Source organism: Diachasma alloeum, unplaced genomic scaffold, assembly GCF_001412515.2.
Source record: "Diachasma alloeum isolate Michigan unplaced genomic scaffold, Dall2.0 Dall_scaffold_78917, whole genome shotgun sequence".
NCBI lineage: Eukaryota > Metazoa > Arthropoda > Insecta > Hymenoptera > Braconidae > Diachasma > Diachasma alloeum.
In genome coordinates, this window is record NW_021683652.1 from 42,260 (window position 1) to 55,304 (window position 13,045).

Below are 13,045 nucleotides of genomic sequence, written 5' to 3' on the forward strand. Positions count from 1 at the left end.
AAGCGAAAACCGGACCATCATCAAGGAACAGACATTCATCAACCAGGAATCTGTCAACAAGTCATCCGGTCCATCATCGCACCAAGACACAGCATCACAAATTAAATCATCTGCACGGACACTCATCGAGAGGAAGAGGTCAATGACGTCGCACAATCAGATTGAAGATCCTGGTCAATCAGAAGAGTACCAGGTGGGACATCGACCTCATTCAAAGCCTATGTACTTTGGAGATCATCGTCAGTCAGAAAAGTACCAGGTCAATCATCAATCAGAACCGTACCAGGTGAATCCGGTTGATACCATCAACGTTTTGGAAGTTCAACGATCTCAACAGAATGCAACTCAACTGGTAATCTTGCCGACGGCGAGGGTCTTCGCCCTCAATCATCATGGAAATTCAAGGCCAGCACGGATCCTCATCGACCAGGGCTCAGAGATAACATTAGTCTCTGAGCGCTTGGTCAATCAACTTTATCTGGTACGGAGGTCATCATCACTTTTCATTGTAGGCATCGAAGAAACCTCATCGGGGAGCACGCGTGGTGTAGTGACACTCATCTTATAAGCGAGGCATGACCCCGCTGCTGAAATCAACATAAATGCCCACATGTTGAGCAAGTTGACGGCGAATATACCGCCATTCACTTGCGAATCAACGATTCCTCATCAACTGCGAGAACATCAACTGGCAGACCCTCAGTTTTTGAAACCTGGGACCATTGATATCATCATCGGAGCTGGTACCTACGGGAGAATCATCTGCGAGAGAATTACCAGGTTCACGAAAAAGAAATTAATCGCTCAGGAAACTATCTTCGGCTGGATCATCTCGGGGCCAGTCAGCTGCACCGGCTGTGCTCCGAAATCATCATTAAAAGTAACGAAACAGACGGCGACTCAACATCTCTTGGAACTCCTGAAGAAATTGTGGACTCAGGAAGAACTACCGGATACATCATCATCGTCAGTCTTGACGAAGGCTGAAGCGGAGTGTGAACAACACGTTATCGAGACTCATCGACGAGATTTGCCGGAACGGTACGTAGTGCCTCTCCCGTTTAAATCATCGCCAGCCGCCTTGGGGGATACAGCAACATCGGCCAAGATACGGTTATAAAAGCTTACACGATGACTGTCATCGGATCCGGACACTCATTCACGCTACAAGAAATTTATCGAGGAAATGACACCTTTGACCACATGAAACGGAGCATCAACTGGAGATCATCAAGCAGCTAATCAATCTCTGCATGACGGGCGGCATGCCCCTGCAGAAATGGTGCAACAATATACCACACATTCTGGAACGGCTCGGGATCAGCTCCAACCATCGAAATTGAGGAGTCAACGGTGAAAGTTCTGGGGCTCTGCTGGCAGCCTCAGGCAGACACCTTTCACTGGAAGGCGAGGAGCTTCAACCAGGACACAATCTCCAAGCGAGATCCTGTCCGAGATTATGCAAATTTACGACTCATTGGGACTCATCACGCCAGTGATCGTCACGGCAAAGACACTCATCCAAAAGCTGTGGCTGCTCAAGCTCAACTGGGATGATCAACTTCCAACGGCCTTCATAAAACGGTGGCAACTCGTCAGGGCGGAACTTCGACAGCTGAGCAGCCTATCATTACCACGGTGGCTTTATCTATAGCCCGACTCGACGGATATTCAACTTCATGGATTCGCGGACGCATCTAATCTGGCGAAGGGCGCATCGGTCTATCTTCGAACATCATCAGCGAAATTAGGAATGACTGTCACCCTGGTCTGTGCAAGATCAAAGTGGTACCACTCAAGATGATGACCATACCACGGCTGGAGCTAACAGCAGCTCTCCTGGCAACGGATCTTGTGGCCTACGCCCAACGAACTCTGAAGTTGGAAGACATACAAATCTATCTTTAAGGCGATTCATCAGTGGCCATCTCCTGGATTAACGGAGATCCATCCCGTTGGAAGCACTTCGTACAGAACAGGGTTCTCAACATAAGAGACACTCTGCCCTCTGACACTTGGAGACACATAAACGGTAAGGAGAATCCAGCGGACTGCGCATCAAGGGGTCTATCACCGAAACAATTGGTGGGGCATCAACTGTGGTGGACAGGACCACCTTGGCTTGTCCTCCATCAGCTCGCATCCAGTGCGAATCGCCGAAGCGGACGTGCTGCTCATCAGACACTCATCGTTGAACAAGCTTCTACGGGTAACTGCCTGGGTCAATCGAGCCGTAAGACGCCTTCAACAGTAGCCGCCACCGGATTCTTCCCAACTAGGACCACAAGAGCTCGAAGAGGCAAGACTGTACTGGGTGAGGTACACTTAAAACCTCTACTTCGAGGCGAAAATCAACATTCTAAGGACTGGAAACTCACTGGCAGAAAATCATCGAATGGCGACGCTGACGCCATATCTTGAGAACGACGTCATGAACTGCTCAAGCGGACGTCTACGAAATTCAAAATTGGATCCGGAGGAGAGAAATCCAATTATTCTCCCACGTCATTCGCCGCTATCATCGCTCATCATCGCAGACGCTCATCAAAGGAGTTTCCATGGAGGAACTCAACTCACCTCGGCACACATCGGGCAGAGGTACTGGATCGTCGGAGGAAGAGCTCCAGTAGGCTCACACATCATTAAATGCGTTATTTGTGCACGTCATCGATCACTGAAAGCTCAACAGTTTATGGGATAGCTGCCAGCACGACGATTGATACCATCAAGAGTTTTCCTCCACTATGGAGTAGACTTTGCTAGCCCAATCAACGTCCTGAGATGGAGAGGATCAGGGGCAAACAAAGCAATGTATAAGGCATATATCTGTCTGTTTGCTTCGCTACATCAGCAACTCATCTGGAAATGGTAACGGATCTGACAGGGGAGGGCTTCATCGCAGCGTACAAACGCTTCACTTCAAGACGGGGTATCTGTGCGACCCTGACCAGTGACAGAGAACTCAACTTTATCGAGGAAAAGAGAGAACTTAAGAATTTCTTCGACCAGGCATCCAGCAAATCGGCTGTCATCAGGGAACGGCTAGCATCAGACGGGACACAGTGGATATTCAACCCCGCTCACTTGACACATATGGGAGGCAAGTGGGAGGCCGCTGTGAAGTCAATAAAGCATCACCTCAAGAGGACCATCGGGACCTCGACTTTGACGTACGAAGAATTTGCGACTCTTCTGACTCAGGTCGAGGCCATACTCAACTCTCGGCCACTCTGCCCACTCACCAATGACCCGCAAGACACATCAGCTCTGACACCAGGGCACTTCATCATCGGGGAACCGCTCACGGCGGTTCCTGAACCACTACTCTAGCAAATCATCACGGACAGACTCAACAGGTGGCAAATCATCATCCAGAGGATCCAAAACTTCTGGGAGAATTGGGCACGAGAGTGCATTCATTGATATAAGCAAATCTGCCGGTGGAGACAGCTAACGAACGAAATGAACATTGGATCGTTGGTCCTCATCACGGACGAACGGGAACCGCCAGCTAAATGGCCCCTCGCCTGAGTCATCGAAATTCATCCAGGACAGGACAACCTGATAAGAGTTGTCACACTGAGGAAAGGGCATCAGGAAGTTCAACCGGCAATACAGACTAGTTCCACTGCCCATCAAAGCAGATCTACTGGAGGATTAACAGTGAGGACCATCAAGTATACTTCGTCACCAGGAGGTGACGCAGGGCGGGCGGGATGTTCAAAATTTGGCCTGCATTTTGGGCCGACTGATTTTCACGTCCCTTACGGAAATTCCCGACCATCGACGAGCACGCACGTAGTCGTGAGCGTATTCCACGGTGGTCAGTAGATCATCGAATCTCATCAGGAACGAATCATAGAAAATTATCCGGGCGCACATCGGCGCAATCATTGGGCATCTCGTCGGTTAATTATCGAAAGTCATCGTAAATCATCGGGAACTTATCGTTATATTTGTGTCTGTACAGTTCACTTCGGTATCTCAACTGTTTATTTGAACTTCATCCTGTGTAATTTTCATTGCAATTTATCGTTTCAAATACAGTGACAATCAACGAAACTCATCTTAATTTATTCTCCGGCAAATCATTCCACTTCACTTTCCCGCCCGAACTTCCTATCATCAAAATCCCATAAGATTTTTAACACGAAGTCTAGATTGACTAGACTATTCAAAGAGTTAAGATGTTTTCAAGATTCCCTTTGGAACAATTTTGCTTTTGACGTAGAAATTACTATAGGAGGTAAATGCCAGGTATACTTAAGGTGTGTAACGAACATGTGGGGATGTTCGTTAGGAACACTAAAAACGATCTGGAAACAGCGAGACTCCTACAACATTGAATTAAAATCCGTGAGTAAGAATCCTAGAGCGAGTCTCTTATCCACTTCCGAGTGGCTTATTTCCGGTTAGAGTTATCGGTTCCGTTTATTGGTCAAGATTAGTAATTACGCGTCTTTGAGGGCCCAGAAAAATTACCGTGAAGAAGGGCCAAAATTATAGAGTCATCCGGTTCTTTTTATGGCGTTCACCCTATTGTTAATCTTGCCGGTAATCAATTAGGTCCGGCTGAAATGCCGGCGCTCCAATTTCGTTGGATTTTCGAGGGTTAATTGGTTATATTTTTTGTTTGGGGTCGCAGGTCGTTCGGAGCGAGTGCAACCATCGTCTCCAACGAATCGCCAGGTTGCCTTTGGGTTTACGATGAGAGAAACGAGTTGAGAAGGAATTAATAGTGGAGTAATAACAAGTGCCGGTAACTTATCTTTTAACCCCGAAAATCCCGGAGAACCGATCCGTGGTAAGCGCCAAAGACCCTTAGTAATTATCCGAACGACAATCAGTTCGGCCTAGTCTCGCGTAATAATTAATAAAAAGGAACTAGTTTCATGTTAGGTGATTAGAAAAGAGTTAGATGAGATTTGAATAATCGCGCCAGGTCGTGAGAGTCAANATAATCGCGCCAGGTCGTGAGAGTCGCGATTAATTGTCGTTAGATTCGCACCTTCGAGGGGCGTGTCCGCACCAATCAAAATTCGGGTGATTGAGCGGTGAATTCCGCGCTCTGAGGTGTCTCGAGACGCTCGTGAGTTCGGCAGTTCGGCGTTGGTCCTTGACCTCACCGGAACTAGTGCCAGTACACTGCCTATCTTAGGATTATAGTGCCTATATTTGGATCATATCTACACGATGGCGAAGAACACCTCAAAGAGAGGTAAGAAACCCAAAGTGAGTTTTTAGATCGGTCTATTTATTTTTTCCGAATTCATTTCGGCCTTTAGTTATTCGACTACGGGGCCTTCAGCCCCGTACGTCGCATTTTATTCCATTAAAACGGTGATTGTGAAGAATAATTCAATTGTGAGGTGCCGATCCCCCCCCCTTTTTTCACTCATGATTGGGTGGTTTTCGTGATTTTTTGGTGGGTTATTCGAGGGGATTTCTCCCCTTTTTGGGGTTATTTCCGGCTCAAACCCGGCTCCGATCACACTGTGCATCGGCTTATTATGTTTGTTAAAGATCTTTTATGAGAATCTATCCGAGAAAAATCCCTCCGGAGGGGATAATTAATCACATTGAATTGTTAGAGTGCGTCCATTCCCGTTACACGTGGGTTTTCGCGTGTAAGAAATTCCACTCGTGTTTAAATTGCGTTGATTCGTGTAGATAGTTAATTAAAATTAGGGTTTGTGGATCAATGTGTTCGGGGGGCTTCCCTGAGTAATTCATCTCAGGGTTTCCGAAAATTCGCTCTGCCGATTTCCGGATATTCCATTTTTGGTTTTTATGAATTTCCAGCCCATTCTCGCTGGCGTGTACGCCGTGTTTCTCGAAGGGGAATTCCCCCACCCCCCTCTCGTCTCCCCTCAGATACCCATCCACGTTTACACGTGGCTATTCTCGCTTCACGCGAGCATTTTAGCGTTTAGAATTCCGCTCGGGGATTAACTAACCTGAGGCGCCTAATTATTTAGGAAAAATTATTTTTTGGGTATTGTTGTCTTCGGTAGACTCTCCCGGACATTTTGTCTCAGGGTTCGTAATTTTTGACTCTGCAAAAATCGGTGGATGAATACGGTCTCCTCTCTCTCGCTCTCATTGTCGCTCGCATACCTTTCCCCCCAATTCTCGGAATTCTCGAGCATTTAAGGATTAGCGTGTATTTCTACTCTCCCCAAATGTTTATTTCGGCATATTTGAGGTATTTATCGACGATATGAATTTCTTCGAATATTTTTTGTCAGATTAGACTATTTTCTATCAGAGTGCGGAATTAATATTATGATTATTATTATTGTCAGTATTGTTAGTTATTAATTGTGGATTTTTCTTTTTTTATATATTTTTGAGAGAATTGAAATGTCTTTTTTTTTTTGTAAAACTGGTGATTCTTAAATTTCAATAGTGAAACCAGTAAGGATAATGTCGATCTCCTTCTTTTTTTTTGCTGTTTCGTAGTTTGGACTGACACATTAACCCGTTTCCACCTGAAATCCACCCCTCTCTCCACAACCTAGCACACTGAGCAAACCAAGGACCGTTACCTTTCCCCAAAAATCTAGTTTTCTCCCTTTTTTTTGTACGTTTCAGAGTTTTTCGAATTAGTAGAGTTGATTTTGTAGATTCCTCCGGTTTGGTAATTCCGGTTAAAAATTACCTGGCGCCCATAGATTTCTGGATTTTTTAGTTTAACTAGATTCAGGGGAAAAAGGGCGAAGGTAATAGGCATTTTAACCCCCATGAAAAATGTCACGTTACAGGTGATATTACAGGGAATTATATTTTCAATCTATAAAGGTATTTGTTAAAAACCTTATCGGATTTTTATGATAGGGAGGCTGGGAGGGAAAGTGAAGTGGGATGATTTGTCGGAGAATAATTTAAGATGAGATTCGTTGATTGTCACTATATTTAAACGATAAATTGCACTGGAAATTACACTGGATGAAGTTCACATAAATAGTTGAGGCACCGGAGTGGACTGTACAAATACAAAATCAATTCATTGATAATTCTCCCGATAATTAACGATGACTTTCGATAATTGACCGATGAGATTGTGTCGAACCTTAAAATTCTCAAAAACACCAAAATGACTTTAATTTTCTCCAATTATCGCCACAAACTATCTCAAGTCTTTTTAAAATAACCCAACGTGAAATATTACCCAAAAGGTGCCAGTCTATTTTAATTATTTCCGCCCCTTGGCCAAATAGACAAATGCCAAATCCAAATTCCCTCTCAACACTAAAAAATACTCAAAAAAGACTCCAGAAATCTGCAACCTGGACTCTTTATGACAAGGGGGAGGGAGGAGGATACTCCCTTAATCGGGATTCGGATTGTTGGAAATTAATTACAACGCGATACAATTTATACCTTTGAAAATCCAATATATTCTAAATAATCACAACAATTGGAGTTAATAATTTTGAAAAGAAATATAAGAATTTCTACATCATGAAAATCAATCTGGATGGACCGCTGGTCCCAACCAGTGTGAAAGATAGAAATTAATTAAATGAATTTCGTCTCTACAATATAGAAAATGATTTACTGAGACTCTTCGGTCTCTAAAATCCACTCAGTTGAATTAATATAGATTCAAAACTATACTCAATAGGTTCGAGGCTGCGACCTTGAAACTTGAATAATGCTCAACACTACAACTTATCTCGATTCATCCAGTCCAGGGCCCCAGAATCCGCTCTAGCTGCTCCAGACCGTCGAGATCTCCAAGACAACTCAAAACCCGACTTTACTCAACGCAACTCTAACTATCTGCTATGCAGATTTCTCTACGACATTAAACTGATACCCGACTCTATATATCTGCTACGCAGACTTCTCTGCTGCTCAAAACTGCTACTCTATATACTCTACGATGTCTCGGGGAGAACTCACGCCACGCGGCCAGTTCGCCAAAAATCATACTCAATCAGAGGGCCTACTCCCTCTTTAATAACTTCAAACTAATCAAATCAAATCTTCAACTAAATGCCACCTAGACTGAATAATCGTTACAATATTTAATTCAGTTTTGACTCAAATTATCAATATAACAATTTCTCCGAATTTATTATCGTAGTGGATTTTCTTCCACGATGCTTCCTGATGCTGGGGCCTTTTTCTGCCCTTGTCAGAAGTCGGAGCTTCCCCGCTCCAGGTTGGCTCCTCTCCTCGGTCAGCGAACCAGGTCTGTCCCTAGGTGGTCAGCGAGTTCCAGTTGGCCCCAAGAGATTTTTCTCAGAGCCGTCCTCTTCTTCTCCTCTAAATCCTCTCCTCGACCATAATTCCCATTTAATAATAATAATCCCAATTCGTCGGAATTTTCCCAATGGTTCCCTCGGTTTCTATCGAAAGGAAGGTTGAGCTCCCCCCGAGACTCAGGATTAAATTAATTAATTATTTTAATTTAAAATGAAAATAATTAGAACCTGTGACAACCAGATTGTCACAAGATGCCCGATGATTGCGCCGATATACGCCCGGATGATTTTCTATGAGCCGTTCTCGATGAGAGTGGTGCACTGACCACCGTGGAACACGCTCACAACTTTGTGCGTGCTCGTAGATGGTGGGGAATTTCCGTAAGGGACGGAGAAACGAGTTGGCCCAAAATGCAGGCTAGATTTTGAACAGTATCTTTTAGGCGCCCATTCGATGGATTCAAATTTCAATACATAAATCAGGTATCCTTTGAGTGTTTAAAAAATGCAATGTTCAAAATTCACAAGGGTCAAACATCCCGAGGGTTCCAAGGGGATAGTCAAATTTTACGAGGGTCACGAGGGTCACGAAGAGATGGTTGAATTTCACGATGGTCAAACATTATAAGGGTCACAAGGAGATGGTTAAATTTCACGACGGTCAAACATTACAAGGCTCACAACGGGATGGTCGAATTTTACAAGGATCAAAACATCACGGAATCACGAGAGGATGGTCAAATTTCACGAGGGCCAAACAAACATCACGAGGGTCATGAGAGGATAGTGGAACTTCACGAGAGTCAAACACCATGAGGGTCACGAGAGTCACAAGGGAATAGTCAAATTTCATGAGCATCACAAGGGAATGGTCAAATTTTACGAGGGTCAAACAACACCGGGATCAATCGTCATGGGGGAAAATTTCGGGTTTTCTGGGAACTTCTATGAAATATTATGGTTTTATAAGAAATTGGAAAAAATTCTCCAATTTTCTAAAAAATTCGAGCAAATTGTCCTGTTTTCTAAAAACCGGAAAATGCGAGGAAATTGTACGGTTTCAAGGGAAAGTCGAAGAACTCTTCCGTCTACAAAACTCTCCGGTTTTATATAAAATTTGCGGAAATGCTTAGTGTTGGAAAGGAGGAGCTAGCTCCCGGTCCCACTGGGCTTAGGCCCTTCCCTATGACATATATATTCGTTATGGGGAGGCTAGATCTTGCGCATGCGTGGATCTCCTCTCCATCAGGTTGTAACTTGTGAGAGTTCACTCTATTGCGAGACGCGAGACGTGTAGCCAATAAATCAGTGTTCTAACAATAAAACCCGTGTACTATTTATTGTGTCCCCACCCGCAATCCAACAGGTTATGGGCCCAGAGCACGCTCCCTAGCGCGAATAAAAACTCAAGTGAGAAACGAAAGATAAAAGTGATAGTGAAAAATAAGGGCAGACCCTCAGGAACATAGTGCCAAGTGTCTGGTGGTCTGAGGTGGCGAGGAAAGGCGAGGGTAGGCTGGAAAGATGGAAAAGCCAGAAGAAGAGAAGCAAGTCACCGGGTAGGTTATGTTCGTCAGTTTCACCCGAGATGTGATCCTTATGAATTACCGGATGAAGAGTTTGTACCAATTTTCCGATTAAAGAAAACGACGTTTGATGACCTGGTTGATTTAGTGTCTGATCGTACTCCATCTCCCCCAAGAGAATCAGCTCTAGATACCACTGTCGAGGTATGTTTCTTTACATTTCTACTAACAGTTTGAGTACATCAGATGTGACAGTAATTATTCATTATTAAATGTGGCATGACTAACTAATTGTAGGTCTTAACCACCTTACGGTTCATGGCTTATGGTGGTTATCAAATGGATATTGGGTTGAATTACTATCTGGCTATTAGTCAGCCTTCTGTGAGCAGGTGTATTCATTTTCAACAACTGGGTATATTTTCCGAGAAATTTATCAGAACTAGAAGAAGTTCGTTATAGGTAATTAATATTGTATTTGTTATCAAAGTGAAAACTTGAGTAAAAAGTCGCAATAGTGGTGATCAGTAATATGAATTTCATGCGTACATTAAAAAAAAGCTTCTCAATTCAATCTAGAGTCTCTTAGTTCATTTTAGTAGGTTTGAATCAAGTCGAGAACCTATGCATTTCGAGTAGATTTCATCAACTTGAATCGAGTATGAGTTGGTGATTTGATTCAAGTCGACCTCAACTTGACTCAAGACGACATTCTACTTGATTCGAGTCGAACTCTGCTTGATTCAAGTCGGGGTTCTACTCGACAATAATTGTCATGAAACAATATTTTTTATACCCAAAATGAGTCATGACTGAGATTAATCCGATCACGTTACTCCTATTTCTTCACTCGATTAGGAAATCGACTTGAATCAATAAATCACTAAATTTTTTTTGTGGGCATTACAAATTTGTATGAGGTTTGTGTTGCTGTTAACAGATTCTATGACAAGTATCATATGCCTGGAATTGTGGGGTGTACCGACTGTACACACGTGGCCATAGTGCCCTCTCAAAAACATGTCGAGTATCTATACATTAACAGGAAGGGTTACCATTCCATCCACGTTCAACTAGTGAGTCTTTGACGTTTCACTACTCAATTTTTTCACGAAACTAACGGTACTATTTCTTGTCTCCAGATTTGTGACTCGACTTATCGTATTCTCCATGTGAATGCAAAATACCCCGGAAGATCACACGACAGTTTCATATGGAATAACAGTCGTGTTCTTACAACAATGAAACGATTACATGCTGCTGGAGATGAAGATTTTTTTTGATCGGTAAATAAACATTTCGTTAATCCCATATCTCATTCACTGGAATGATAGATTCAATCCAATAGCCAAGTCGTAACCGAAATTTCTACAAGTTTGAATTTTCGATGGGGATTTATTTATTTATTGATTTGGGAGGGGGAGGGGAGGGGGGCGTTCTTGAAAAACTCGAGGGAATCGCGGGAATTCAGGAAGTTTCTAGAAAGTTCATTGAAATTGGAAACTTCCAGAGAATATTCAAAGGAATTGACCATCGAGGTTTTCCATAAAAATCGAGGGAACCTAGGATTTCTGCAAAATAATCCAAAAAATTTTTTGAAATTCAATCGAAAACGAGAGTAAAAACTTCAGGAAGATATGAGCAATGTCAAAAAATCTGGGAAATAGTAGAAGTTTCTGAAAAAATCTGGGACCCTTTGAAGAGTCATAGAAATTTAACGAGTTTCAGAAAGATACTTTGGACAATTTTCAATATTCCTTAAAATCAGGAGATTTCTCAAAAGATTTGAGGAATTATGACGATTAAAGGATCAATTAATACAATCCCCAGATATTCACAGAATTTCAACGAAATTTCATTTTCAAAAGATAAATTATGGAAATTCAACGTTTGGAAAGATCCGGAAATTTCGTCAGAAACTCGAGGGTATTTGAAAGCAATAATTTAAATGTCAATAAACAATATAGAATGGTATAATTTTTTTACATGCTGACTATCTTTATATTGCTGGATATGAATAACCCCCCAACAAATCAAGTCACTCAATATTATACAAAATAATTATTAATCATTGGTATAGTTGCATATTATTAAAAAACTGTATGTGTGTTTCATAAAGTTCCGAATGAAATTTTAGGTGACTTTGGTTATGGCTTAAGGCCCTGGTTACTGACACCTATCAATCACCCTAATTCTGGACCTGAAGAGCGATACACTCGTCGGATATCCCACATCAGGTCAATCATTGAGAGAGTCAATGTAATTCTGAAGATGCGATTCATGTGCCTTTTGAAGGAAAGAGTTCTGCACTACGATCCTGCTTTTGCATCAAAAATAATCAATGCTTGTGTAGTTTTGCACAATATGTGCATCGCTAATCACCTCTCACCACCTGTAATGTCAGCGGAGGATGATGATGATGTGGATTTTGGACTGCACAGACAATTCCCAGAGATTGGAGAAGAACATGCAGTGAGAAGAGTTAACCCTGAGGTGGCAAGGGGAAGGCTACGCCAACGTCAAATCATTTAGACATATTTTAGTTAATTTATTATTACCATTAAATTTATTTAAAGAAAGACAATAAAACTATGGCTATGAATTTTTTGATTTATTGCAAGATAAATTACGAGAGAAATGATACATTAGAAAATTCTTTCCTCACACTCCACTCTACAAAGAATTATTTCATCACTATTCTACTTTTGGTGTCTTCTTTTTCAATAAATAACATCCCAGGATAGTGATCGTTCAATACTTACAGATTAACATAAAATGGTGAACCAAACACAAAACTTATACATATGGTATGGTCATGAATACCTTCCTATCTTCTGTATTCACATCAGCTAAACATTGGTATGAGTCATTCATCACATTTTGAAATATCCTGAAATATACAAAATATCAATCCCCAATAATTATTATGACCAGCAAATAAACTCTTAATTTTCTACGATTTGCCTCTCATTGTCTTTTTCACTCCTCCATTGTACTATTGGCATAAATTCTTTATCATTTCTTTGAATGTTGCTCAAATAACACAACGAATAGCACCGTTGCGTTTTCTTATCGTCTAATACTCGATAATTCATATCACAAGTGGAAAATATGTTATTTTCTATGATCTTTATAAAATCTAGCATTTCAGTCTTTCACTCAGTAACTGAAAGTTCCCACCCGTCAGTTTGCAACACTAATTAACTATGAAAGAAAGTAAATTAAATCCCGAACATATTGAATAAATTGAACACAAAACATCACTTAAATCATAATGACGTAGCCATGAAAAATACTGAGTATTAT

At 42.0% G+C, this 13,045-nt stretch overlaps 2 protein-coding genes across 2 annotated transcripts; both read left to right on the forward strand.

Moving 5' to 3' along the window:
• Window positions 1-2,865: 2,865 nt before the first annotated feature.
• On the forward strand, window positions 2,866-3,330 carry LOC107047951. Its single transcript, XM_015270884.1, has one exon. It carries the CDS (start codon window positions 2,866-2,868, stop codon window positions 3,328-3,330), a length of 465 nt encoding a protein of 154 aa, XP_015126370.1.
• Window positions 3,331-5,193: 1,863 nt separating this feature from the next.
• LOC114841680 (putative nuclease HARBI1) lies at window positions 5,194-12,271 on the forward strand. The gene is made up of 4 exons (XM_029126744.1): window positions 5,194-5,232; window positions 10,882-10,998; window positions 11,608-11,665; window positions 11,877-12,271. Exons 1-4 carry the CDS (start codon window positions 5,194-5,196, stop codon window positions 12,269-12,271), a joined length of 609 nt encoding a protein of 202 aa, XP_028982577.1.
• Window positions 12,272-13,045: the final 774 nt, after the last annotated feature.